At 47.0% G+C, this 27310-nt stretch overlaps 1 protein-coding gene across 4 annotated transcripts in view; it reads right to left on the reverse strand.

The window, feature by feature from the left end:
* The window catches only part of RERE (arginine-glutamic acid dipeptide repeats), a 222542-nt gene that overhangs the window by 23644 nt on the left and 171588 nt on the right, over positions 1-27310 (reverse strand). For all 4 annotated transcript variants that reach the window (XM_032201344.1, XM_032201342.1, XM_032201343.1 and 1 more), the window contains one exon: positions 23288-23368. In XM_032201344.1, coding sequence (XP_032057235.1) covers positions 23288-23368 — 81 coding nt within the window. The remainder of the gene's footprint in view (positions 1-23287; positions 23369-27310) is intronic.

Genomic DNA, 27310 nt, shown 5'->3' on the forward strand with positions numbered 1-27310 from the left:
TCCAACCAGCCTGCTTTCTGTTGTGGCTCGCGTGTCAACTCCCATTAATTCAAACCAAAGATCAATTTGCAAATGGGCAGTGCGTGCGTGCAAAGCGACAGCCAAAATGAAGGGACAGCAGCAGTCTGAAATCCCTAAATTTTCTTTTAGCAAGGTATTAAAAAAAATAATTCTAATACTCAGCCAAGAACTCAGTCCTCCTGCATCTCAGTGAGGTATTCACGTGCTATTTTTGTGTCTTTTTTATTATTATTACTGCCCGATGATGATTGTACCCGCAGAACCAAGCCATGCCATGATTTTTAGGTGTACTCATGGTGGTGGGCTACTTCACAGCAACCACCACCAATGTGTGTCTAAAAGCAAACCACTGCCAGCTCATCGTGCCCTCTGATCAATACCCTGCCCTACTGCAACACCCCACTGGATGCCTCGGGCTCACCCGAGTGCCACTGCCACAGCCCAAGGGCCACCAGAAAATATTGGGTTTGGGCTGGTTGGAATGAGAAAGGTTTTCTCTCCCTAGAATACAGGGGAAGTACCTTCACTCCCCAAGGGTTCCCTGCAGCTTCTCCCTACAGGTCAGATGGGTGAGCTCATTGACTTCTTTATGGTCCCCAAGAACCAGCCCCTTGGTCCCAGCTGGTACCTCCAGGCCTCCTGCGCCTTCCCTGGGTGAATTCACAACTACCAGGCTTAGAAACCAGCCTGCCCCTATTCCACGCTCCGTGACCAGACTCCAACATCACTCAGGTGCAGTGCTTCCCCATGATGTAGACAGTTTTTCCCCTTATTTCTCCAGAGAACGTGGTTTTTGCCCCTTGATACAGAACACAGGTCGCTTGCACTGCCAGCCCCACTGCTCCCCTGGGCAGGCTGCGTCACTGACAAGACACAAGCCAGAAAAGCAAGGAAACAAAACCAACCAAGGCAAAAAAAAAAAATGGAATTCTGAACATTTGGTAAGATTTTCCTGTTTCAATAGTGCAAGAAGAGCTAAAGGTAAATAAAGCCTGAGCCACTTGTGTTTCGGATGTCGCACTCCGTAATTCTGCTTTCAGTTAAATACAGCAATGAGGATCCCCAGCAAGGCAACCCTGCCGCAGCAGCACGGTCTCGGAGGCTGCTGTCTGCACGCTGACCTGCATTCCACATCTCCGTGTAACAGATGTTTTAGGTTTCCCAAACACATCTGGGATGAATCACACAAGGCTGGGCTTGTCAAACGTGAGCGTTATCTCCCCTGACATACAGCTTCCTCCCTTTGCAGCTCGTGACCCATAGGGGAGCTGCTGAGTTTGGACGCTTTGCTGAAGTCGTATTTAAACCAAAATACCAAAAAAAATGACACAGGAGGCAGCAAATTACACAAAATAATCCTGCCTGCTAATGAGGAAAGTGGATATGCAATCACCTGGGAACAGAGGAATGTGCCTGCCCTTTTTTCCTGCAGCTATCCTCACGACGGGCTAGTCCACGGTGAGAACTGCCAGAGCCCCGATCCCGGGTTGCAGACAGCCCAAATCTGACCTCTTCATAAAAACCTCTGTTGCAGGATGCCTGACACCTGACCAAGCCAGGCAGAGGAACACAGCCACCCCTTTTACACCTGGAAAGCATCAAATAAACTGGCCCGGACCACCAAGCCTATCACCAAAACCTTGATCCTGGCGCAGCGATGCGAGGCGGGCAGGGTCCCGCTGTCCTCTTCGGGCTGAGCCAGGACAAAAGCACCAAACTTCTTGCAAACAAAAGCTCTCTCAGACAGACATCCCCGTCGTTAAGCCGTGATCTTAAGCAGGCTTGGTTTCTCTTGGATCTGATCCCTCAACAGCTGTTTTCCTTTTACTGCTCTCAAAGAACATTTCTCTGAATCAGTAGATTTTCTAGATTAAGTGCGGAGGGCTGGGGGGTACTCCAAGCGTTTTCCTGTTTATCAGAGCGATATGTGAGGAGATGAATCTTGAGGCAGGACATCAAACACGCACACAAAAAGGGCTGCCACATAAGCAGCTTATCTCTCGGTTATTGTTGCTCCTTCCAGTCTCAAATTCTTTCTTTCAAGAAGAAAAAAATCCTTAGCAAGCAAAACTTAACTAAAAGACAATGGTAAGAGCTGGAAAGCAATATTAAAAAGACCGATTCACTGCAGCTTACTATAATGCCTATGCAGTGAGCTCAAAATTGAAAGAAATTGCTAATTCCTAACAGTTCTGCTCTGCCCCGCTGTCTCCAGCGAGCATTAAGCCTTGCTGCTCCCTTGGAAGGTGAATTGGATCCCAACTTCACAACTAAGGATAACAAAAAAAGACCAAAACCCCAAAGCCATTAATTTGTGGTCTGACTTCGGGCTCTGACTCATGCGGCCTTGCAAATCACGCTAGGGTGAGTCCAGAGCTGAGATGTGGCTGCTGCCAGCCCCGTCCTCCCTGCGCGGGGCCAGAGCCCACCCAGACACCTCCCCGGAGCGTGCCGACCCAAAACCTCACTCCTTTCAGCTCCCAGTGCCAGTCATGGTGAAACAGCGGGCTCCTTTGACACTGCTGGCATCTCCACTGCAGGAATGCTCACCTCAGAGAACTGGGGGAGTGGGACAGAAAAGAATTACCTTGGAACAAGTCAGCTGAGACCTTGCGAGCCCTGGCGTGGAGTTTGTGTTCTGCTCGTGCAAGGGATTTGAAGGGTGGCTGCCTGTGACCGCAGTCCCCCAGGCCCGTCCTGGCCCCGCATCCCCACGTGGGAGAGAGGAGAAGAAAGGGGAACGGAGCTGCCACAGCTCCCCTGCTGCAGTACGGCATGCTCACAGAGATGCCCCTTCCCCAAAATACCTCTCTCTACACTTCAACATCCAAGAGAAGCTCAACTCCCTCACATCGACACAGCCCGAATGACTTCCCTCTTCGTGGGCATCTTCGCAGCATTGTCCTTGCCCGCTCCCTGAGTCCTCTAAGGGTAAGCGGAGCTGGAGGCAGCTTCTGATAAAGGCGAACAAGATGTTATTTCCACCCAGCCAGCAGCCTTCAAAAGCTCAGTGCACCGATAGCTCCTCGAGACCAGCACCACCACAGGCCTGGTCCCTGCCACGCTGCAGCTGCCCCAGCGCGCTCCTCGCCCTCCTCCCCAGCACACCCCAACTGCAGGAAAACCCCCAAAAATCCTCCACTGCAGCACTGGGACAGTGCCAACACGCCTCGGGAACCCCAAGAGGCCCAGATCAGGCATCCCATTTCGCCATTTGTTCCCTGCTAACGTGTCTAACAGGCACAGCGTGGTGATGCTCGCCACTAGGCAGCGTGAGTGATCAGTTTAATTAGCGGCTTGTGTTCACACAGCAACCGAGGTGTCAGGAACCAGAGGAGAGGCACTTATAATTGAGAACTTCAAAAGAACAGCAGCAACAAGGAGGTTATAACAATACTTGCTGGCCTCCTTCGAGAAAATGAAGCCTGCTGGAATATATTGATTCCGACGCACGCTTTAGAAGGATGCTCGACTGGTAACTGGTAAGCTCTAGCCATGAAGTTTCCAAAACTGCTGGAATATGAATCAGTGTAAGTTTCCCAGAAGACAAACTATACACTATAGCATTAAAAAAATGCCACCACCAGCAAACAATACCCCCAACACACTACAGAAGCATCCTACATTTCCAACGAGCGCTGCCACTCGGTACACGTAGCCTTAATTACAGGGTGCCACGCAAGAGGCCCCACTTAAAGACATGCTAGCATTTCCATCAGGAGTCTGAAAAGGCATCACAGACAGAATTTAGGAACACCAGAAGAGAAGTACCAAGGTGGCAGCAGAACAAACTGCTGCTGCACTGAACCTGGTGGTAGCTGGGTTAGCTTAACAATTGGTTTCCCCTGAAAGAGTGCAAGAACAGACTTTTCTCCCCAAAACCAAACCCGTGGCTCTGGACACAGCACTCAAAGCAACATCACCTCCTATGTGACTGAGCTGCATTTGGTTTGTGTGCGTTGAGCACTGGGTTTATGACAGCCGAATATTCCAGTATTAAAAAATCCTTCAGGAAGAGAAGAGACCCAGCCACACAGCTCAGGGCCACGAAAGCTGCTGGTGGGTGCTGAGCGTGCTGACTCCACCGCACGTGCGAGCTGGACGAGGGGAAAGCCACACGGCTCCATGCTGGGGACACGTTCCCTTCTCTCCTTCCAGCTGGGGAAGATTTCCCTTTGTGAAGCAAGGCTGGGATTTAGCAGCGCTTGGGCTCGGGGCCAAGCTCAACGAACGACCACATGTATCGCCTGGGCTAACGCTTCCTGCAGACACCCAACACTTGCAGCTTCTGCACAGGGTTTCCCCGCACGCTGCCCCTTCCCATGCAGCCCTCGGTGGGAAGGCCACGCTGCCACCACATGGCAAAGTGGTCTGGGAGCCCTCCGGCTCTTCGCTTTTGCTTTTTTTTTTCTTTCCCTGGCCTCTCCGGTGCTTACAAAGCCTCTCCTGCTGCCAAGCATTGGAACGATCTCTCAAAATCTTGAGTGCTTCATCTTCAACAGCACGGCTAGGGGACAGGCTGAGATCTCCCATTTTACAGGGCCCAGGGAGAACTTGCTCACCCCAGAAGAGAAGGCACACGGAAGGACGAGATGAAGTCAGCTCTCCCTTCACAAGGCTTGTTAAACCATCCTCTGCTCTGCCTTTCTTCCCTGCCTGCAATCCCTCTGGCTTCAGAAGGGGAGGGATGCCTGCACGACGAGGAGCCTGCAGGTCTCCTTGGCAGGGGCTGGGTGATGAGGGAAGGGAGATGAAGAGATGAAGAGATGCTACCCAGCCTGTTTAAGGACCACTGCTGTAACCTGCTGCTCCTGTCAGCTCCTCAGCAGCGCCAGATCACAGCAGCATGTCAGAGGAGCTCTCACTGGCGTGGCACTACACCAGGATTCACGTGCTGGGCAATGCTGACAGGCAGGATTTGCTAGGAAGGAGAGGCACAGCTCTGCTCCACGCAGGGAACTCCTCTGGTCTGAGTGCTGTGCTGTCCGAAGGGAGGGAAGCAGCTGGGATCAAGCGCCGATCTGACTCCCATAAAACCTGCTTTAATTTAGACTAATACCGATTTGCCAAGACACAAAACTGAATTTCAGCCAAAGGACGCAAAAGAAAACACTTCACACGTGCCCACTTTAGACCTCCACCTTCTTCAGACCACCACGTCTGCAGCATTTTATTTCCCAGCTTCAAAAGGAAATCTCCTTTTAACAAGCTTCCTTCACCTGGCAGTGACAGTCGAAGACAAACAGTGAGGTGTGAGCAATCAGGGTTTTCCTGCTGCAGCAGGTAGCTGCTTTCGAGGGAGGTTATGAACAGGCTTTGCTGACATAGACTCGGTCGGTTTGGTCCTGTAGGCACAAAGGAGAAATACTTTCCAAAGCGACGTGTTAGAGGAAGGTTCGTGGTGGTTGACATCTCCGCAGCCTCTCTAAATGCAGAATCCCCGTGTTTTCCATATGAAATATTCAATAGCCTAAGAATGCTCTCAGCTTTATGTGCAGTTCTCCATTAATTAGGAGCAAATCACAGCAGTGACAGCCATCTCAGCTCTTAAATGCATCTGCTGCTTCAAACAATTCATCACCTCAAGTTATTCCACGGCAACGTTATTACCTCCCAACAGCCTTTCTGTTCAGCTTAACTCTTCCCTACCTGCTTGTCCAGTTCCTGGGCTGGCAGCATCCTGCTCTCCCAACTGCAAAGCCCCTAACCTGCAGGTTTGGGACAATTCTAACAGAAAACCACGGACCCAAGGTGCAAGCTCCTTTCTGATTACGAGTGTGTTCAACCACCCAGGCAGCTGACACGAGTAGCACAGCAATCTTGCAGTAACTGAGATCTGAGATGTCATACAACTCTGGAAAAAGAAATCCTGGAGGCCACAAATGTTGTTTTCTCATTTAAAAATCACTTTCCCATGCTGGAGCTAATGGCACATGTTAAGAGCATGTTTTGAGTTTCTCATGCATCACTCTGTAAGTAATTCCTCATCACTCCAACTCTCATTTCTCCCTCACATTAAACTGATCACAGTAACACCCCTATATGTTATTGTTTAATTTTGGTCCATCCTTGTAGGTACTTCTTGTAAAATAACAGCAGGATTTCTCCACTTATCTGTATGTTCCTATTGCCCAGGTGTCAGGTGAAATCCTGGCAGGGCTTCAGGCCGTTCCTAGAGCTGTGAGCCCAACGAGGATTCCCCAGGCCCCCACGTTGCTGCAGCTCGCTGCTACCAACAGCAGGGCAAGAAGCGATGTCTTTAGGTGTGAACAAAACAGCAGCAGCACATTAAGACAAATACAGATGTTGTTTTCATGCAAATGGTGCTAACGATAAAAACGAGAGAGAAAATACAGAAAACGAAGCACTGGAATAACAGAATCACTTACTGGATTTTTCTGTGGCGGATTCACAGCAGTGCTATTAGCATCTGTTTAAAACATTTCATGAATCTTTCATACACAAACACTCACAAGAGGCCCGGCGAACACCTGACATTTAACTCAGGCGTGTAAGGATTTTTACATTGCTTATTTTATACCGTGTAAAAATAACAGCAAGCGCTCAGCGTCCGAGAATGCCAGGCTGTAAGCAGCAGGTGACTGCTACACGCTCACGTCCCCTGAGCAGGCGAGGGGCTCAGCAGCAGGAAGATTTGCAATTCCTCCAACACCCCCTGTTCAAATTCGACCTGCAGCACTGGTGCCAGTAACCCAACACCCAGCAGCATTCCCAAGAAGCCCACGAGCATCTTGAGGGATCAAATATTTGAAGGAGTCCCAATCTGCTCCCCACCCTTTGGCACGCAGGACGCACAAAACACTGCGAGAGAAAAATAACCAGAGATTCATCTGGACTTGGTGTAACCCTGAGCTGCTTCAGGTTCCCAAACCAGCCTCTCTGCAGGGCAATGAGGGGCAGCAGCACAGCAAAGCTCCAGCCTCCTGTGAAATGGGTGACTGCGACCTAGACTTGGAGCTAGAGAAGTCTTAAAGCAGAGAAAATAAACGAGGAGGAGCAAAGAAACACCCTCTGCCAATTCCATGCTCCCGAAAAGCCCAGGCAAGCAAACAAATATCCACGTTCAAAGATACAAATAACCAATTAATCCTGTTAATTGCCTGCCCAGAGCTCCTTGTGAAATTCCACGCCCACAGCAGGCCACGGTGGAAACTACCAACCCTCCCTTTCAGGAGCTTTCATTTCCACCCTGCACCACGTATCTGCACGCCGTGCCAGCCAAAAGGTCCTCCGAAGGAGGACGAGGAGGCAGGAACGAATTATGCTCAGCATTTGTTCAGCCAGCACCGGGGCAAACATCTGCTGCAAGGCTGCGGTGGAAATGTTTCTATCAGCTCAGCCATCTTGTCTGGGAAATTACAAACCCTGGAGGGATGTTTGCTATTAAAGTTTCAGCCACTCGCAAAGCAGCCTTCTGACTGATGCAAGTGACACAGAATAATGCTTCTGGTATGAATATAATGCAGCACTTCAACTGGCCTCCTCCAGCATTTCTATTTCACAAGGACCCACACACCAATTTCCAAGTGGCGTGGCCCGAAAGTATGCACAGCGCAGGGTCTGATAAACACACCATTTCTGTTTTCCATTTCGTGTGCTTCAGAAAGGCACCATCAACCTGTGAAAAATGAAAAAGAAACAAACAAAAACCCCTTCCTAAATAACCTTCCTAAATAATTTTTCCGTGCAGGGTGGAGAGAGCTTGGAAGACCTCACTTATTGTTCAATACAAAGAAACTTCTCAGAAAAACACATTTCTGTTTGGCACTGCTGGCTAAACACACTAACCTGGTGCTCTGAACTCAAAGGAAGTTTTCAAGACTTTGCCGCAGCCCAACACATCTTCCCGTGCACATCAGTAATCCATCTTTTGCCCTCTCTATTACCACAACAGCTTTTTTATGTTTTAATAGCATGCCAAGCTTTTCAAGGACTGCTCGCTTCACCAGGCAATACCCTTAAGCAAATTGTTATCTTCAATAGCAACACCACAAATAAGGATCTGAACCAGGGCAGGTTTGCCTACGAAGAGAGATAAAGAGAAGGAGAATCACGGCACAGGGCTCTCGTGGCACAAAGCAGAGCAAACACAACTGCCACATAACCCCGGGATAATTGCCTCCATACTTTTAGCATTAAAAGCAGCGCCCCGCAGGATAATAGGAACAGGGCTGCCCGTAGTGCATTAGGGTATTTAGGGCGTGATCTCCAAGAGGCTGTTGTTAGCCGTACCTTTGAAAACGAACATTCAGGAGCAGCAGAGCTGTGGCAAGGCAGCGAGACCCTTTGTGCTCGGAACCTCCGCCCCAACGCCCGCTTGTAGCTCCCCGAGGCTCAGGAGATGGATTTGGAGCTTTTTGTGCTGTTTTGGCTCTTGTTAGAATTTTGTTTCGTGGGAGTTTGGGTTTGTTTGTTGCTGTTTATAATCACCAGAGCAGCTTTCTCACACTGCTCTTCTTCCTTCCAATCAATCCTACGTAACCCAGGGCGAGGGAACCGGAGAACGCACCGATAACGTACCCATGCGTATCACTGCTTTCCAGGGGAGAATGGACATGCACTGGTATGAGCAGTGCCAAAAATCAGGAGTAACATGAAACCCCAGCCCCAAGCCAGTAACTGGATGGCTGTGTTGTATCCTAGGAGATGGGCCTGTTAACGTTAATTCAGTTTTCGAAGGGCAAGCAACTCGATTATCAGATACTTGAGCCCCACCAGCTCTAACTGTCCTTCGTGGCAGCCAGTGCTGGTGGTCTAGGGAGGAAAAAGTGAGAGATCTTGGAAACCAAGTGACCTTCTTGTCTTCTTCGTAAGTTAGTGTAACTGGACACAGCAACAGAAAGAGCCAGGAGGCTTTCAGTAGCATAGTTAGCCTTGGATTCCTGAGTAGCCAAGAGGGAGGAAGCTTTGTTACAGTATCTCTGGACTATGCTGATGTGTAATATGTCCACTTATGTGGTCATTTTGTGTGACTCTTACCTGCAAGAACTCAGCAACCTAGAGCACAGCTGCAGGAGGGACAACAGCCAGGCTGCTGCCTGAACTAGGACATCCTCCAGGTACTGTGTTTGTGGATGCCTGCCTATTTTTATTTACCATGAGAGAAAACAGTCAACACAACAAAGAATTGTATCTAGCAATGCAGAAAAATATCAGTTGCCTTTCCGGCTCTGGATGGAGGTGCTAGCTTCAAAAAAAAAAGTTATTTTCTGTAGAGGCACAGAGACTTCTGAGAAGATTTGAATTATTGAATAGATTAAATGTGGGAAAAGGTTGAAGCATTAAAAAATCCATCCCAAGTTACTCGTTATGATCGATGTTACGGTCCCACCTGTTCTATACTCAGTGCTCTGGAAATTAAAAAGAAAAAAACCAGCAGCAAAACCTAACAAACCTACAATTACTACAGATTATGTCCTTCCAGTCACTCTGAGCAGATTACCTTGAGTGCAGAACACCCATACAGAGAGCTCGGCTAGGCACAAATTCCCACAGCAAACTTTCCAATTCAGATTTCCAAAACGTATCTGAGGGCTTTATCGCGTAACACCAAATTCAAACAATGGCTTCTTATACTGCCTGTGTGTATTCACGTGGGTTATTTTTTTTTCCCCAAAAGCACTAAAGGCCTTCATTTGCATGAAGGAAGCAGAAGCAGCAGCAGAAAGCTGCTGCTAGCCCAGCAGACACCCTCCCTCCCCAGCAGAGCAGCAGGACAGGTTTTCCATGACTCACGTTTCCCTAACTCATCACACGCATGCTACTGCGGAGCGGTCTCCTAATTGAAACCATTCCAATTGTCAGCTCCACGAACAAAGCCTTTCCTGTGGTTCCCCAGCTGCTTTTCAGCGGGGTTTGCTCGCTTGCTAGGCTCAGAGAAACATGCACCACCCGCGGGGACCCAGGGCAGGTGCACAGCCAGCAAGGACCCCGCAACAAGCTGCTCTCCCCGAGCCCTTCTAAGGGCCTGGGCAGGGAAGGACAAGCTTCCTACAGAGGAGTTTTTAAGAATTTAATTAAGGGACGGGTGTGCACTGGATCTGTTTGGAAAAGATGTGGGTACCTGCAAGTGATTTTCTCGGTGTCTGCGTCGCAGAGGGCGCGCGCCCCGTGGCTAACGGATCCCATGTGGAGCGGGGCAGCAGAGCTGCCAGGAACCCTGCAGCCTCCGAGCAGGCAACGTCAGCTTTAATTATGGCAGAGACGAGGCAAAATAAGGCAGAGGCTAGAAAGCTTTGGCAGCATCTAACTTAACTTTCCCGCTGCCCTTCAACGAGAACTCTTCTAATGAAACAAAACGCGAAGCCCCACGATGTGCTGCAGATGAAAGCGACCTTGGGGAGCGAGGGAGAGGAGGAATAAAAGCAGATGGGGGCTCTCGGGATGGTCGGTACCTCGCAGGCCAGCTGAACTCAGCCCCAGCCTTCCACTTGCTGACCTGGACAGAGCAGAGCACGCCCACCAACAGCCAGCTAGCCAGCCACCAGCTCCCTGCTCGCTGTTTTTCCCCTGCACTGCTCCATCTGTAAAGACCCTGACGGGTGTTCATCCAATTAAAGGAACTACCTCTTCTCATTAGCCTTGCTTTTGCCAACGGAGTGCTACAGCTACCGGGAAGTTGCAAAGGCTGGAGGGTGATGGGAGGGAGGTTACACAATGGGCTCCTCTCAGCGAGGGAGAAAAGATGAGGTATTCCTGGAGAGAGAACGAAGCGAGAATATCCAAAAATCAGCAGTCCAAAGAACTTCTTACTCCTAAGATAAGAAGTCCCAGCTAGCCTGTTTTTTTCCTATTTTAACGTGACCTTTATGGAACGACGAAGCAGGACTGAGCAGTGCGCCAGGAAGGCTGTTTATCTACAGCCTGCAGGATCTTCAGCTGCGAGGTGACAACTAGAGAAATCAAACACAACGTGAAGCCCAAAGTTTTAATATTTCCCTCTCTCTTCTGTGTAAGTTGACTTGAAAAGGTTAAAGCCGTGCTTCAGTAACTCAAAAGAACAAAAAGTTAACGCTGGCTTGGCAAAGATGGAAATACATAAATTTATAAAAAGCATTCAGTGGGAGTTTACGTACATTTGTTGCACACTATTTAATTGCTGGAGCAATGAAAACTTGTACAAGCACAATTTCTAAATGTCAGCATGGGGTGTTTTTTTTTGAAAGGCGATGACTCAAGATTGTGTAAACACAGGATAAGCACTAGGAAAGAGTAAATGGAGGAGGAGGGAAAATGGTAGGGCAATTTTCACTTAAACGCTTAACAACCCTGTTCATTTGTCTTCGGCAGCGCTATCAATATACTCCAAAGAAAAACATCCAGAAGTCACCGTGGGGCAAGTGGGGTTGTTCCTAACGACCATGACCAGCAGCTTATAATAGTCTCCATCTCCCTACAGTAGATACACAACTTTTAAATAAAACTTGCCAGAAGTAAACTAATTTTTCCCAAATAGATCTTGGACAACTACAGGTTAAAACTCGCTGATTGTTCAAACCTAACCAAGACTTTAGCTTTTCCCTTTTCATCCTTTAGCTGAAAAGCGTTTGTAGCATTTCTGAAAGGCTTACAAGGGTAAGAAACATACAGATTTCCCAGAAACAAAAACATTACTCACCTTACAAGAATATAAATAATGGGAGGACAGAGAGGAGACCTGTCTGCCCATGGTGAGCAGACAAATTCTTTTCAGAAGCTCTTACGCTCACAACAAAAGACTGTTCTAAAGCCAGGCAACAAAAATCCATCACATCAAATAGCACAGAATAAGAACATGAGCTGGAATTGTTAAATCAATACGACTTTAACGCAGCATTGGAGGTGGAAGGCCTTTGTCCATGTCACTTCATCATAACAAGGTGAAAGTCCAGGTATGCAACCCACAGAGTTATTCTACCTGCTGGATCTGATGCAACAGTGGGGACTGGGATGAATGTGCTTTTCCACATGCTCTTTGAGCATCCAGAGCGTTCACGGTTTAGGTTCATGGCTCATTTTTAACCACAACTGAACCTGCAAATTATTAAAATTCTGCAAAACAAAACCAGGGTCAAAACCAAAACCCACTCACTCCTGCAAATTACATTCTACCAGTACCTAAGACATCACACACAGCAACTATGCTGCTCTAGGATGGCGACAGGAATCCTAAGCAGAAAACCTAGTTCTCGCTGACATCCAGATTGCAGAGAAGTCAAGCTCTAGTGAAATACAGTGATTGAATGTGAAGAACACTGCACAGGCAAGAAAGCTGTACCACGAGCACAATCTGATGGGGTAATGATGCTTACAGGACGCACCCTCTCCTCCGCAGGCAACACACGCTGTGCACTTTGGGCTTTCAAAAATAATAAGTGAGCATTTATAATGGCAAAATCTCCCTTTCCTTATCTTGGGCTGCTGAATTGAGAAGAAAGTATCACCCCCGAGTATCAAAACTATTAGTAGGCAAAACCCGTAACAAGACAGGCCAACGTTAAGGTACAAAGACAGCCTCAAAGCAAGCAATGCACTAAGATAAGCACCAGTTCATCTTGTGCTAAAGCACTGGCAGAGCTGGGAGTGATTCCAGAACGCCAGAGTTAATTGTTGTTGGCGTACGGAATACCTGCACTGTATTTTCTCTTCGAGTGCCCCACAGTCCTCACCAGGTTGTTCCCAGCTATAGGACTCCAAGCATCACCTTGCTGCATAAGATCATGATAGCTGAGCTTGTCCTAGCTTAGGAAAGCCAAGCAATGCCGTTAGCCCTGCACGTTTTCTGAATTCGTTATCAACCCTAAAGGCCTAAAAGAGACTTCAGGGAAGAAAAAGGAACATACAAAAAGCAGCAGCGGTAGGGCTGCAGGAACAAGAAAAAGAAAAGGGTTGGTTTTACAGTTTAATGGGTTTTCTGTTTTGTGTTTGGCGGTTTGTATTTTTGGGGGTTGGCATGATGTATTTCTGCAGTTCCCTCCTACGGGCAATTCAGGTAATGAAAGATTCAGGCTTTGGCAAGGATCGCTTTCTGAGCCATAAAGAAAAAGAAAAGAAAAAAAGAACTGTAATTAAGCTTACCGGAAACAAAGCTAATCAAACTCGAACAGTAACAAAGGGCAACACAAACACGTTGACTGTATCACATCTTCCTTGCTGGCCAAGAGCCCAGAGTTTTCATTCCCCCCCGAATTTCACAATAGCACTAACAAGCCCCAGCCCGGGGCGCCCAGCTCCTCTACAGGCTCGGTTTGTGTGAGGTCAGCTTTTCAGAAGGTCAAAAACGCAGCATGTGGAAAGTGTTAAGACTTTTATGTAGTAGAGGAGGTTCTTAAAACTACTACTGTTCGACTCAGAAATCTTGGAGCTTCACAGATCATTAGAGGTTTCTGAACCACAGAGAGAAGGGCAGAGTTAGCAAAATAAATCAGGAGTTCCTGTGGGATGTGCTAGTGCTTACACAACAAGAGGCACCAGGCACAAAGCAGGCTCAAGAATTAAACAACAGGGAGGACTTCTCAAATTGCATGAGGAACGAGCTGATTTCTAACCTGGAGTGCGCTCTCCCTTTCTTTAAAGGTTAGGATCTAGAGGCATCGGACGAAATAATTCAGCGTGTGTCAGGCAAATTCGGAGGAAGGGAAAAGGGAGCACAGAGAGGATGTCTGGGGGAGGGAGGAGAGGGCTGAGACAAACTGTTCCATCCAGCGGGAACAACGTGGCTCGTCACGGCAGCCCGAGTACTTCTCAGCACCTCCTGAACAGCAGATTTCTCTTACTGCTGCGCAGGAATTTGGGAGCTAAAAAGAAACTGCATTCCCTGCCAAATTTCAATTTATCGGGTGACCAGAACCAGTAAGGACTTCCCAAGCGTCAGTACTGTCAGCATGTCCCATTTTGTCCTTCATCTCAGGGCACTCGGGCCATTGCTGAAGACCCCAAGTTCTTAAACCCCGTGATTACATGGGAACCCCCTCGCCCACTCACATCTCCTGCAAGTTTCTAACTTCGTGTTTGCGAAGAAAAGAGGAATTGAAAACTTTCATCTCGACAGATACAACCCAGAAGGAACTCCCCCCGACGCTGTAAGGTTTCTTAACATACGGGATGTAAAAAGGAAAAGGCTTTCTGTGGAAGCTGCTTTGGCTACTGGAGGTTTGATGGCACACCGTGGCTGGGGTTGGATTTGCAGCCTTCCTCCCACCTCGTAGACCGAGCTGATCACCTGGCAGCACACACCACGTCCCTCAGGGACACACTGCTGGGATAAAACCAGCAGGTTTACCCAAAAGGATAACACCATCACCCCTAAGAAACCATCAATGGTTTGGGGGCCTGATAAGCACTTTCTTTCTTTCAGAAATACGAAGAGGAAATGGCAATAGATGGGATTTCAGCTCCTGATGTTCCTTGAAGTACAGGGACCTGTTATCGCCCCAGACCGCCTTGGTTTCCCCTACGCCACAGCCCCTTGAAACAATTCTTAATTCTAAACTATTCTTAACTCCCCGTTCTGTTTATTCCACAATCTGTGTAATTCCAGGGAGTTTTCCTTGGCAAGGAAAAAAAAAAGGAAAAACAAACCCCAGCAATCAAGCACTGATTCTTTTTTACAGCTGGCTTGAAACAAAACTGACAAAACGAGTGCATCTGTCTGCCCAAGTTATTGTTGTCTTGCTCTCGGTACAGTTATAGCAGCATATTACAGGATATTTACGACTGAATAATGTATTTGGGGGCTGATTTTACGCCAAGAGAACACCAGATACACACAGTTCTTACGGTGCCATCTGGGGCAGGAAGCAACGATTAAGGCCGATGATCTGTTGTGTAAGGGGAAACTGAATTTCATGCCCAGCAGGACAGGCAAAACGCATTAAAAGTAGAGTTTACTATCTGCCAACACCTGATGGCTTCTTCTGGTGCACAACTGTTTGCCCCCAAAGGTGTGTGTGTGCTGCTGAGCCCCACATCCTGGTCCTCAACTGTCTGGGTATCCATGTTAAGGAACCGCCGGCTGCTCTGCACCCCCAGGAGCTCCACATTGCCCCGACTGCCCTGTAAGCACGAACCTCACAGCAAGTTAAACTACTCACATTTACTTCTTGAGCTTGAACATTCAAAGAAAATTGCTGCGATACCTTTTGAAATGGTAATCTGTCCCTTGGATGGTGAATACACACTTGAGACAACACCTGGGTAGCTCTTCCAAACACCCTGAGCTAGGCGGGTGTTGTCCCAGGCAGGTATCATCTGCAGCACCAATACTTTGCTCTTCCAACTTGAAGCCTACATTGTGTTGTCCCCTCCACGGCTTTTTTTCCACCCAAAAATGAACAGTATCACCTTAGAATGCCACATTAAAGCTTAAAAACCTGTGTAACTTGCCATAAAACAAAGCCACTGAGCCATGTACATCTTCCAGTGACTAAATCAAGCACTTATAGGACATGATTTGTTCAATGCCACTTTTATACCAATAATAATCAGAATAAATATAAATGGTATAAATAGTATTAAGGACATCAGGGCGTATCTTCCTGCTTTGCCACAGATGTTTTCTGTTTCCCTGAGCAGGTCACTAGGCTTGCTTCTGCCTCAGCTCCTCACCTGCAGAAACCTAACAGCGCTGCCTTTTGGGTGCAAGACTAAAGGTCCTGAGATCCTCAGGTGTCACCCGTGGGTATATAAAGCTAGCACCCCAAGAGGATACTTCTAGAATCTTTCTCTACACTAAGCCATTTCAAAAATCAGACACTGGGCAGGATTATACAAATCTCTTCCTGTAGTTACCCAAATTTTGTAACACTAACACTGTTCTAGGACAGGATGTTCCACGAATATCCCTGTTGTTTCAAATGACTTGTCTATTTTTGCCCTTCTAAAAGCCAGCTCCAAGTTTTCATGTCTTCAGTCACTGACTGGATGGGAAACAAACACGAGTTTGTTTGGTGCACAGCATCCGTGGAAAAGAATGTTGCCAGGATAAAAGACTCCGTCCTGAAAATAAACAGCACAATTTCTCAAACAGATACCTATTTTATGTATCTGAGATTCACAGGACCTTAGGATTGATGTCTGCGGATTTGATGCAATCTGACAGCTGCTGAAAAAGAAGAAGAGCCAATACCTTTCCTCGCAGGGAAAGAAAACTGCAGAATAAAAAGTGCACAGTTTTTGATGAACAGAAACGTTCCCTTCAGCACAGATAAAAAAAAAAAAAAGAATTCACAAAAAAATAAACAAAACAATAAAATGCCTTACTTTGGTGAATTATAAACAGAAGGTAAGGAAAACATGGTGCAACAGGATTACGAAGAGTCATGGAAGCATTGTTCCCTCTCACTTGTGGAGAGAAAGACTGGGACAATATTGTATCAATTTCCCAAATAATCTTGGTCTAGATCTTCAAATACATACTTTTCCCTACAAAGCAGAAATTGTCCTTTTGGCTCTCTGACAGAGCACAATGCAATTGCCTAATGGCCTTCTTTTGCTTGCAACAATATTTTACCTCCACCTACCTCTAAACCTTCAGAGAAAAATAAACAATGGGTTTCAATCTTGTAAAGTAAAATATAAAAAAAAAAAAAAACAGAGTGCAAACAGAGTTGATTTATTATCCATACTAAATGCAATTCTAGAGTCCAGTTGGCACAGTGAATGCACCTTCTATTTTTATGCTCTTCACCTACAAAGGTTTCTTAGTGAGAAACACAAATAAGCAGCCCAGCTTCTGAGCTGATGACGCTGTAAATTACCTTCACAGCACAAAAGTAAAACGCAATCGAAAATGAAGAAAGCGAGCTTAAGAGATTTAAACCAAATAAAAACAAAGCACAGCAGGTATTTTCTATCTCTGTCTTTCCTTGCTGTAAAATTGAGAGAGACAGAGGTATGGCTAAAAGGTTTGGGGGCTTTGGAAAATGGAACCCCAGCCAGGGATCAGTGGCCCTGGGTGTGCAGGTAGCAGTCGATGTAAGAAGGCAGCTCAGAGTGCAAGGGTTTAGAGAGAAGCAAGATACTCCAGAATATGCTATGTTTAAAGAAGAAACTCGTGAAGAAAAAAGAAAAGGGACAGCGATGTGTAAACCACAGGGTAGAAACCATTGCCTACCCAAAGCAGGCAGCTGGCAGCTCTACTCACCTCCGAGACCGAGCTCAGCTCTGGAGATGAAGTCAACACGGCGTACACCAGAGGTAAAGCACAACTCTCACATCTCTTTAGGACCTTTTGAAACCTCCAGTTCTATTATCCAATAAAATGATGACATTTGCAATAGGTTTAATGGTTAGACTTTCAGAAACGAGCCGAATCGCACTGAGCACACATCCCCAGCACCCCTCAGATGATCTGGTCATTGTGAAAGGCTTTTAGCTCGGCGCCACTTCAATCTAGGAATACCTCCATCTGAGCTCAGCTTCTCAGAAAATCAGCTTTTTCAGCATTTCCTAAAATTCTCTGGCTTGCTTATTCTGCTCCTGGGGAGAAGCATGAAGTGGATTACTGTATGCCTCCTCGGTACCCTGTTTTATCTGAAAGCCAAGCATTCCCATTTAGAGTGTGTGTCGTCACCCCCCCCATTCAGCTCAGCTAGTCACTAATTAAAAAAAAAGGGGCAAAAAAATAAAAATGGCAACATGTTCCCTACAGAAGTTTGTTATGCAAACGACCCGATGGTTTCACTTAGACAGGAAAAGCAACCAACCGATGCCCCGGCCTGCTTTCAGAGCTGGCTGGGGCCCAGTAGGATATCTGCTGTGACTGTATTAAAAAAAAAAAAAAAAAAAAAGTCCTAGGCTATCGTTTTTAAAACGTGAAGCCCAGTCCCTGTTTTACCAAGAACAAAACCCGCTGAGTGTAACAGCCGCGCGATGGAAGCGCTAGCAGCAGCGAGCAGAGCTGAAATGAAAAGAAGCAGTGGCTGTTTATGTTGGCAGTCACTTCAAACCCTAATGGAAAATTTCAGCTCTGCCTGCATCGAGGCTACAGCAAGTTATTAAGGAAAAAGGTTCAGCTTTCAAACAGAAAAGGCTTGCGCAGCTCGTCCCTTTCTGAACGCTCCTGCAGCAAAGACAAGTCAGGAAATAATAGGGCTGGACCATGCAGTGTATTAACATGCTCTCGTTAGGGGAATGCACCATCAAACAAAACCTATTTCTTTTGGGAAAGGACAGCAGCGATAACGCCCAGCCCGCAGCCACAACCCAATGCAGCTACTGCTAAAAGTAAGTTACACCCCTAGGTGTAAATATTAAAAACTCAATGTGGGGCTAACTAATCACTTTTTTCTAAGGGACCTAAAGATATTCACCTAATTATCCCCCTCTTTATCAACGGGAAGCCACGATTTGAGCAATTATGCTGCAGGAGAATGGTTGCCACCCGTGTGTCCCGTGGCATTTTGCACTGCCCCAACCAGCACAGCACGGAGCCGTGATGGTCGGAGGACAAACACCTTGCCAGGCTCCACATATGGCAGCCGCTGCGACCTTTCAGCTACCGCACATTTGTGCTATATTTAAGAGCTACTCAGGAAGCCAATATTGTGTATTATGTAACACGAGATTAAGCATTAATGAGGCAAGAATAAAATTGTTTAGCTAAACTCCAATCTAAAATTAAACAGAAGTTTATGCTGAAAGCTCCCATTGCACTCATGTTGCCTCCTAACATTAACAGAGGACAGCTTATTTAGTCTCAGGGACAAATCCCAAACAGCATTCGTTTGGGCAGGAGGATTTTTACTACCATAACAGAGAATATTTTTCCTAAAGAAGAAATCGGTGCACGTTTAGTCTGCAGGCACATGAGAAAGCACCCTGCAGGTATTTTGATCTAAGGGAGGCAGTTGATATTCATTACTTTTATTTACACTGTGTTTTAAGGCTAAATCCAGAAGCATCCACCCAGAGGTAAGACCTTCAGATCACAGTCTGCTGTCTCTTGCCAAGCAGCCAAACCAAAAATCATACACAGCAGAGATGCCTATGTGCTGAACAGAGAAATTCAAAACAAAATTAGACCAAAGCCTGCAAGTCTCCACAAAGGTTCACTGTTCTCTTTTTAGACTTCTCCCTCAGCAAGCGGCTCCTCAAGGCTCACCAGGGGAAGAGACGAGCAGACAATCAGACCACGGTCACAATCCCTGCACCATAAACCCTTCTGATGAATGCAGGAGGAGTCATTCGAGAACCTCAAAGCATTTCGGGGAGGTGTCAGCCCCACTTTTGAAAATAGGCAGAAGCACTTAATAAGCACTTGGGCCTATTCCCATGGAAGATGTTTCCAAAGCCTGAATTCATCTGCACCAAATGTGGTGGCCAGTGACTAACACACATTATTAGGCTTAAACCTAAGCCCAGCTACCAATGGGACATTCACCTACATTCCCTCCACTTCTGGTGGCCAAGATGTTGGAGTTCTGCTGGTCAGACAAAATATTTAACACAAAGGGGGCTGCAGGAGCTCTAGTGGGAGAGGACCTGGCTCTGACACCGTGATGTGGTGTCCCCCTCCTGGCCCTGTGTTTCGCACATCACTGACACAGAGCTAAGCTATTTAGAAGAACCCATAAAGTCATGCCCTGATCTTGTAGGCGTTTAAGTCCATTTATCATGGGCCCATCAATGCTGGTACTTCTGAAGCTCTCCAATTCAAGCAGCTCAGTGCAATCACCTGAAGAATTCGGAGTGCAGATCGTTAACGCTTTGAGAATCCTGTATATCACCAAGTTTTAGCGAATTAACCCAAAACAGGAAGAAAAAAGCACAGACAAAGCCAAATCAGACAATTATGAAACCTTGCTGCCAGCTGTTTATCTTGCATCTCACAACACAGGAATTTAAATGGAAGCTACTCACGAAAACTGGTCGTGTCACAAAGACTTCTCTCAAAGTTCATGGTTTACCATGGGGAAAAATCCAAAATGTAAGCATGACCCAAAGGACACGAGGGGACTTCCCAAGCAGGGTGACAAGAGAGAGCTACTCAAGAGGAAGGGGAAAGGAAGGACACATGGGAACGGAGGGACAGATACATTTAGGGCAGAGTTGAGTGGAAACCCAAGGAAGTTTCAGAAGCTGTATTTAAGCCCATCTACATGGAGGCAATTTTTCTCCAGAGCATCACACGGTTAACGCTGATCCAGCCTTAAAGCCAGTGGCTTTCCTTAATCAACCTCAGCACTCCCGTTTCAGCAGGGGGCATGCTCAGATAAGAGCTGGTTTAGTTCCCGTGTCTCTTGCTCATAAAAGCCTGAAGAGAAAGAATGCTACAGCTATTTACGCTCGTGCCCACTGGGAACCTCTCTTAGACATAATTGCTTTGAAATAAACTGGATGAGTGAAGACCTAAACAAAAATACTGCTTTGATATGCAGTCAGTATTTTCTTTCATGAAGATCTTTTCTGGCTGCTTATTCATTTAGAAGTAACTACGTTAAAAACGCTGAAAAAAACGTGTTCTATTAGTTAAAACACACACTGAGGAGCACAGGGGTTTCTTAACAGCTCTCATGAACTGCGGAGAGGGAAAAAAGCAAAAGGCAGAGCTCAAATAAGGCATTTCTTAACATGCTTGTGAAAACTTCCTACAGTATGGCTCAATTCTCACCTCTCCATGGCCACTATACATCTCCCAATATTATAAAAGAAAGAGTGCCATATTAACCTCTAGTTTCTGACTTCCTTTCCAGTAGCATCAGCTTGATTTAATATAAAATAGGCCTAGTCTTCACGATAATTTGGTATTTCTATTGTATTACTTATCTCCCACCACTGCAATGTTCCAACTGCAGGGCTTAAGGAGGCATTAGGAGTTCTTTCCCAGAGAAAGCAGCCTAAGCGTCTAGAAAAGGCATGCATTATACAAAAAGCAAGAAAATAAGGAGATTTAACTTGAAGTGGGTTTTCCAGAGAAGAAAAAACAACCCTGCCTCCCCTCGCCACAGACTTCAGTGACTGGTTAGGTAAACTCCTAATAAATAAGAAGTGTGTAGGCTGTACTGACCTATAACGTGGTTTCCATTTAGGGCAAGTCACTTCGAGAATGTCCCTGTCTCATTTTCAAGCAGCTTTTGCAGGACTTGGGAGTTGCTGTAGTTCCCTTGTGTACCTATAAAGGCTTTTAGAGTTCTACCTCATGTTAATACGGTGGCTAAACAGGAAAATAAGGCCTGTTTTCTAGCATTTCTGGAATTGCTAGGGGGTTACTTCACATCGCAACAGAAGAATGACAGGCAAAGTCTCTGAAATTATTCTAGTGACCTAAAAATATACAAATTAATTCCAGAACCTTGTAATTTGCAATATTCCTCATACCACTCTAAGGAGGAAAAGCAAAACTGGATAGTCAGATACTATTTACTACAGCCTTTATCTTGTGAGTCTTACTACAGCAAAAATGCTGCAAATTTTGTCTGAAAACAGAGTGGGAATTAAAAGAGAGCAGAAGGGAGACCTGTGGGCAAAAATAGGAAACAGAGATTAAACAATCTGTTGTCGGTCAAAGGTTACTTGTAGATCAGTTACCACTAGAGGCTAAAACAGCCTGCTCAAAACCACGAACACACGGCTTCCAGTTGCTCAAACTTGGTAGTTAGTCTTCCCGACAGTAAAAATTTGGAACTAATGAAACAAAAATCTAACACTCACACAATAATAGCCTGTATCAAATTTCACACCACTTGCAAACCTTCTACAGAGCCTTGGGCCTGATATCCAAGTGCAAACAGCAGAAGTCAAGTAGCAGAAACAGGGTCAGGCACATGCCCCCAGCTCTCAGGTCTTTAGTTTCTTCTTTTCTCCTGCAAACTCTTTTTCTCTAGCACAAAGAGACGTGTTTTATTTCAAGCTGTATTTCATACTCACTGTAACTCAAACTTTTAAACAGTAATTTTGCCTCTTGGTAACTTCTCCGTCAGAAGAATGTGTTCTAAAGTAAACACAAACTCGTCCTAAATCCATTGCTAGGAGTTACTCCAAAGCAGAAAGGAAAGGGCTGCTGAAGCTGGCTACGTGCTGCTAGGAGCACATTATTTCAGCATTCCTCTTAAGCTGCCATCTTTCCAACACCAGGCCTTCGTGCCTCAAAATCCAACTAAATACCAAAGCAAGGTCTACCTACACTTGCTCAGTAATTAAGTTTCCCTGTCGTTCTCAATGCAATCAGTGAACAGAGACGCTGGCTGAGGCACCCCAGGAATCACTTCACCCTCCCCTTCCTATTTGACTCACACATTTATTAGCTATTTACTGATGAAAGACTGATATCACCGGGTCACGTCACAAGAACATCTCAGAAGGGGAGAAAGGAAACATCTTCCAGTATGCCGGTTTTACAGGTGGTAAAATATTTTCCCAGCAGTGCTCTTCCTTTCATCCAAGTTCCAAACAAACAAAAAGTCTAAACAACCTCTCTTTGGTTATGCTTTAAATAAATATTTTCAGAACCATTAATGCAAGCACACTGAAAATGCTAAAAAACAGTTACCCCGCCTCACTTTTCGTGGAGTTATTCCCCTTCTAAATTCAGAAGGAACATGAATACTGCTTTCCAAAACCGCCCTCCCAGCAGTTAAATGACACCTGCAGAATGGAAACCGAAGCTTCTAGAGAGGCTCGGCAATTAGGACTAATGGAAAACTAACTAGATTCCCAAGGCTTCCCAACCCTGCTTTCCTTTGAAGAAGTCAACCACTCCTCCCTGCCCGCCCTCCTCCTAAGCACTTGCCAGGCTTTTTAATAGCATTTGACAGTTCGGCAGCCTGATGAAGTTCAGATCGATTCAGAAACTCAAGTTCCACCTCTGCTGTCCGCATACTTCAGGAAGGGAAGAGTTAAAAACGCCACCACGGCTGGTGCAGGTCGCGGCAGCGGCACATACCTCCTCCTTCCTCCACCTTCAATTAGATTGTGTTTTGTTTTCGGCTTTCTTTAATTACCCGCTGCCATCCGAGCCCAACTTGGTGGCACGAATGTATTATCCCCTCGTAATGTCAGGATTTAAAATTAGATTTCGTCCCCCAGAAACGCACTTCATCCAACCTTAATGGCTTGGTCCAGCAACGACGCCGATTTTATGTAACAGCCTTCACGCTAAGACCTAAAAACTGCACTCAAAATTACAGCCACCTTTTCCGGCCGTATGTTTTCTCTCGTATTAATCCGAAAGGGATCAAATTCGGGGCGAAAAGGAAGCAGTTCTGCCAGATCAAACGCTGAAGCAGCAGGAGAAAAAGCAAATTACATAAAGTCCGAATGTACTCACGGTCTCCTTATTCGGAAGCAACTCCTTTCGGATCCTGAAGAAGTTCTTGCCGTACTGCCTCAACCCCTTAATAAAACGTTTCTGCGATAAAAGATAACAAAAATAGCATGTCAGCAGAGGGGAAAACAAAAAGATCTCGGTAATCAGCACAACTGCCAAACAGTTCAGAGCGCAAGGACTGCCGATGGAAGGAAACGTACACGTACGCAGCGACGGAGCAGGCAGAAAAGGCTCGGAAAAGCCCCCGAAAAAGAGAAAAAAAAATCGAGCCAGATCCCTTCCTATGCCAAACTTGCAGCGTTTGAAGCTTTAGAAGAAGAAAGTCAGTACCGCAGCCGCTCCTTCTCCGCGACGGCCGCAATCCGCCGCCGCGCGTCCCTCAGCGCTGCTGCCCGAGCGGGAGGAAGGCGGCGGAGGGGAGGAGGAGGAGGAAGAGGAGGAGGAAGAGGAGGAGGAGGCTCCGCAGGAGGTGCCGGGGGGCTCAACGCGTTCCCCCCCGGCTTCGCCCTTCCTGACGCCCGCTCCCGGGGAAGCTCCCCCAAGGCGGCTCCGCCGCTTCCCTCCGCCGGCTCCGCAGCCGCTCAAGGGGCCCGGGGGGGCTCCGCGGGAAAGCTCCGGGGTCCCTCCGGGACTCGACCCCGGCTCCGGGGGCCGCTGGCAGCGGGGAGAAGGGCGGCGGGGGCCGGGCGGAGCGGCGCGGAGCGGCCGCCGGGAGCTGAGGCGAGCCGGGGGCCGGGCGGGAGGCGGCGGCCGCCCAGCGTGTGATGGCGGCGGGGCTGGGCGCCGCGGGCGCGCCGCAAAAGGCGGCCTGGATCGCCCCACACGCACACAACACCCCACAAAACACAACCCCACAAAACCCTCCCGGAGCCCCCGGCTGCCCCCCGCGGCTCTCCTCCCCCTTCCCGGCACCGCGGCGGGGAGATGAAGGCCCGAGCCCGGAGGGCACGAAGCGAGCGCTGCCTGTGAGGGAAGGGGAGCGGGGCACGAAGGAGAGGAGCAGAGGCAGCTCCCCGAGTACAAACGCACCCAGCAGGCTGGCTTAGTGCCTTCTGGACTAATTCTTCCTGCAAACACCGACCTGAGGGAGGTGGGCAGGGGATTAGGGGCTTCCACGCTGTGTGGTGGCTAGGGAATTTGAGGAAGGGCAATCAGTTTTCTGCCACAGCAGCGCTCTGCATGCCCCACAAGTGCCCACCACATCACTGGGCAGACCTGCTCCCACCTGAGGGGACTTTAACAGAATCACAAACATTTCCTCACCTCACCCCAACCCTCCAAACCATAAGACCACCAGGCTTCCCACAAAGCCACCTGGGGGCACAGGGACACAAACAAACAGCCCCTGGTCCACGCTCTGAGATCTCAACCCTGTGCGTTGGGGCTCAAACCTAAAACCAGGTCCCTCCTAAACCAGGGGACCCAGCACGCAGGAGTCGAGTTCAGCACCTGGGGTGCTTGGGATCCTGCACCGGGCCCCTTGGATTAATGGCACGGTCCCAGCCCTGCACACCCAAAGATCACCAGATACCAAGCTGCCCACAGCCTGTGGGCTGATTCGCATGCATACCTCTGGCTGTTTACCATGTGAATGGCGAGGAATTTTCATTACACCGAGAGGGGGACACCACGTACACACCTCTGCTGCCTTGTGCTTCTGGGCTAGGTAAGATGGCAGTGGCACCATCCTCCTCCTGCCAGCCCCGGCATCCTGAAAGAGCAGCGCTGTTCCTGGCTACAACTTATGGCAAAGAATGAAAACCAACTACATGGAGGAGGATTTAAGAGCAGGCAAGCCAAAATGAACTCGGACTGTCGACACCACTGCCTCCTGGGCGCTATCAGCAGTACAGCACTTCTGCGGCATCAGCTAACAGCATATGGGAGAACTCGACATGAAAAGCCGGGGGGAAGGAGGAGAAACCAGAGCGGTGAGACTCCAGCCATGGGTGAAAAGCACAAGGAACAGGAGAGTGCAATCCCATAAAGAGGAAAGGCCTGGCTTCCTATTTATTCCTTGTTTTACCTAACATTTACTACGGTGTACCTGAATTCTCAGGGGAGAAGTCTATTTATCTTCTTCAGAAGGTTTCAAATCAAACTCTTTTACATTTGCTTCGTGTTCTCGTTCAACTATTAAAAGCTAAAGCAAACAAAACCAACCAAACAAACCAACCAGCTATGACAAACTGTTTTCCATTTGACTCAGGAGACGTCAAAAATCCCTACTGGCAACGTCAGCCTAGCAGAGCCTGTCTGAGGGAGCCTGAAACGCCGCCCCAGGTTTCCAAACGTGACTGAAGGCGTCCTTCTGCCGCTCCGAAACCCCAGCCAATTATGCTGCCACCTTTATCAGTGTCGTATAAAATGAGCACCAGGCCACTGAGGCAGCACAAGAAGCTATAAAATAGTTGTGTCTACTCAAAGGCACGAGACAGCCACTCTTCTCAACAACCACACATAAAAAGCAGTTCAATAAACTTAGAAAATCTGAAACTTAAGGCGCTTTTTTTAAAAAAAAACAAAACAAAACAAAAAACATTTTCTCTTCCACGTTTTCCTTCCTGTTCTTCCATTAATTCAGGCATTACGTTCAGCTCTTGCTCAGCCTGCAACAAAACCAGCTACTGCTTTTCTCCAAGTCCAGAACAACAGAGACCTCTCCCAAACACATTTAAATATTGAGAACCAAATAGTCACACACCAAATCAGAAGCGACCTGTTGTTCTCCTGTCTGTCATAAAACAGGCTGCCTAATGCCGCTTGAATTCTCTCTCCTCTGCACAAATGACATGCAACAAATTTTATGGCTGCATTTTAACAGTGCAGAAGATGTGGCACTCGCAGAAGGTATCAGCAAACAACAGCCAACGAATTAAAGAGCCTTAAACCCATGGATGCATGAGAATGGAGCTCTGGTAAGAAAACGAAGTGGCTCTAGAGCACAGTGGTTTGAAAATCCAAATTCTGTATTTTGAAAAATTAAGATAAACATTCCAATTTTACCACTTAAGTAATGTTTTAAAGTTCGACATGTGACAGGACTGTCAGCATTATTGTTTGTGCTGTCACCAAAGACAAAACTGTAACACAGCTGACAAAAATACTACGGGTAATTATTGTTGTGAAGCAGCATTAGGAAATCCCATGGCTTGCTAGGTCAGTCAATATTGACAGTCAGAGATATTTTATGAAGTGGTTACCATGGCTATTGACCAGCCAGAACACAAGATCTCCTAATGCCATTTTATAATTTGAGCTTCCCCAGTAAAATTTATTAGGTTCTACAGTATCCTGCTCCAATGTGTATACAGGGAGCTATAAATAACCAAGGAAGAACAAGGAACAAGCATGTTAATGTTTGCATATGTGTTCCTTGCAGGTCCCATATTTTATCCCGAGAAACAAATATCATGACAAGATACACAAAGCCATTATGTTCTGACTAACAGAGCTCAGATGGCATGTTTATCAATGTGATGATAATGCCATTGCAAAGCTGTAGTTAAGGTTATGCGTCAGGGTTTCTATTATCAAGAGACTACAGCTTGGCAGGAAAAATTTGCTGCTGCATGCTGAAATTCAGCACCCCAGGTTTTAACTGGGAACTGAGGCTCCCAGTTCACTTTTCATCTTGTTTACTGCACAAATCGAAGATACAGCTGGCTCTAAAAGCACACAAGAATAACATCTAGTAAAAAATAACCAGTTTAATCAATTTAAGAATTTCAAACGGAAACCTCATGGGCTTCAGAAAGGCAGGACGAGTGATAAAACCGCAAATTTGTAACTCCTACTAATATGTCTCTTCTGAGGTGATGCTTCAATCGGGTTTAGATCAAATGTATTTTCTTTAAGAGAAGCCATGTGTTATTTCTTTCCCTTCCCACGACTCCCACCTGGTTAATTAATGAAAAACATGTTGTAATGCAATACATTTGCAAACACACAAATACAGAGGCTTTTCTGTTCCTTCTTAATCCAACAAATAAGGATTTTTCCTCAATTTTTCTAAAAAAAAAA

Source organism: Aythya fuligula, chromosome 21 (assembly GCF_009819795.1).
Source record: "Aythya fuligula isolate bAytFul2 chromosome 21, bAytFul2.pri, whole genome shotgun sequence".
In the NCBI taxonomy this organism is placed as follows: Eukaryota; Metazoa; Chordata; class Aves; order Anseriformes; family Anatidae; genus Aythya; species Aythya fuligula.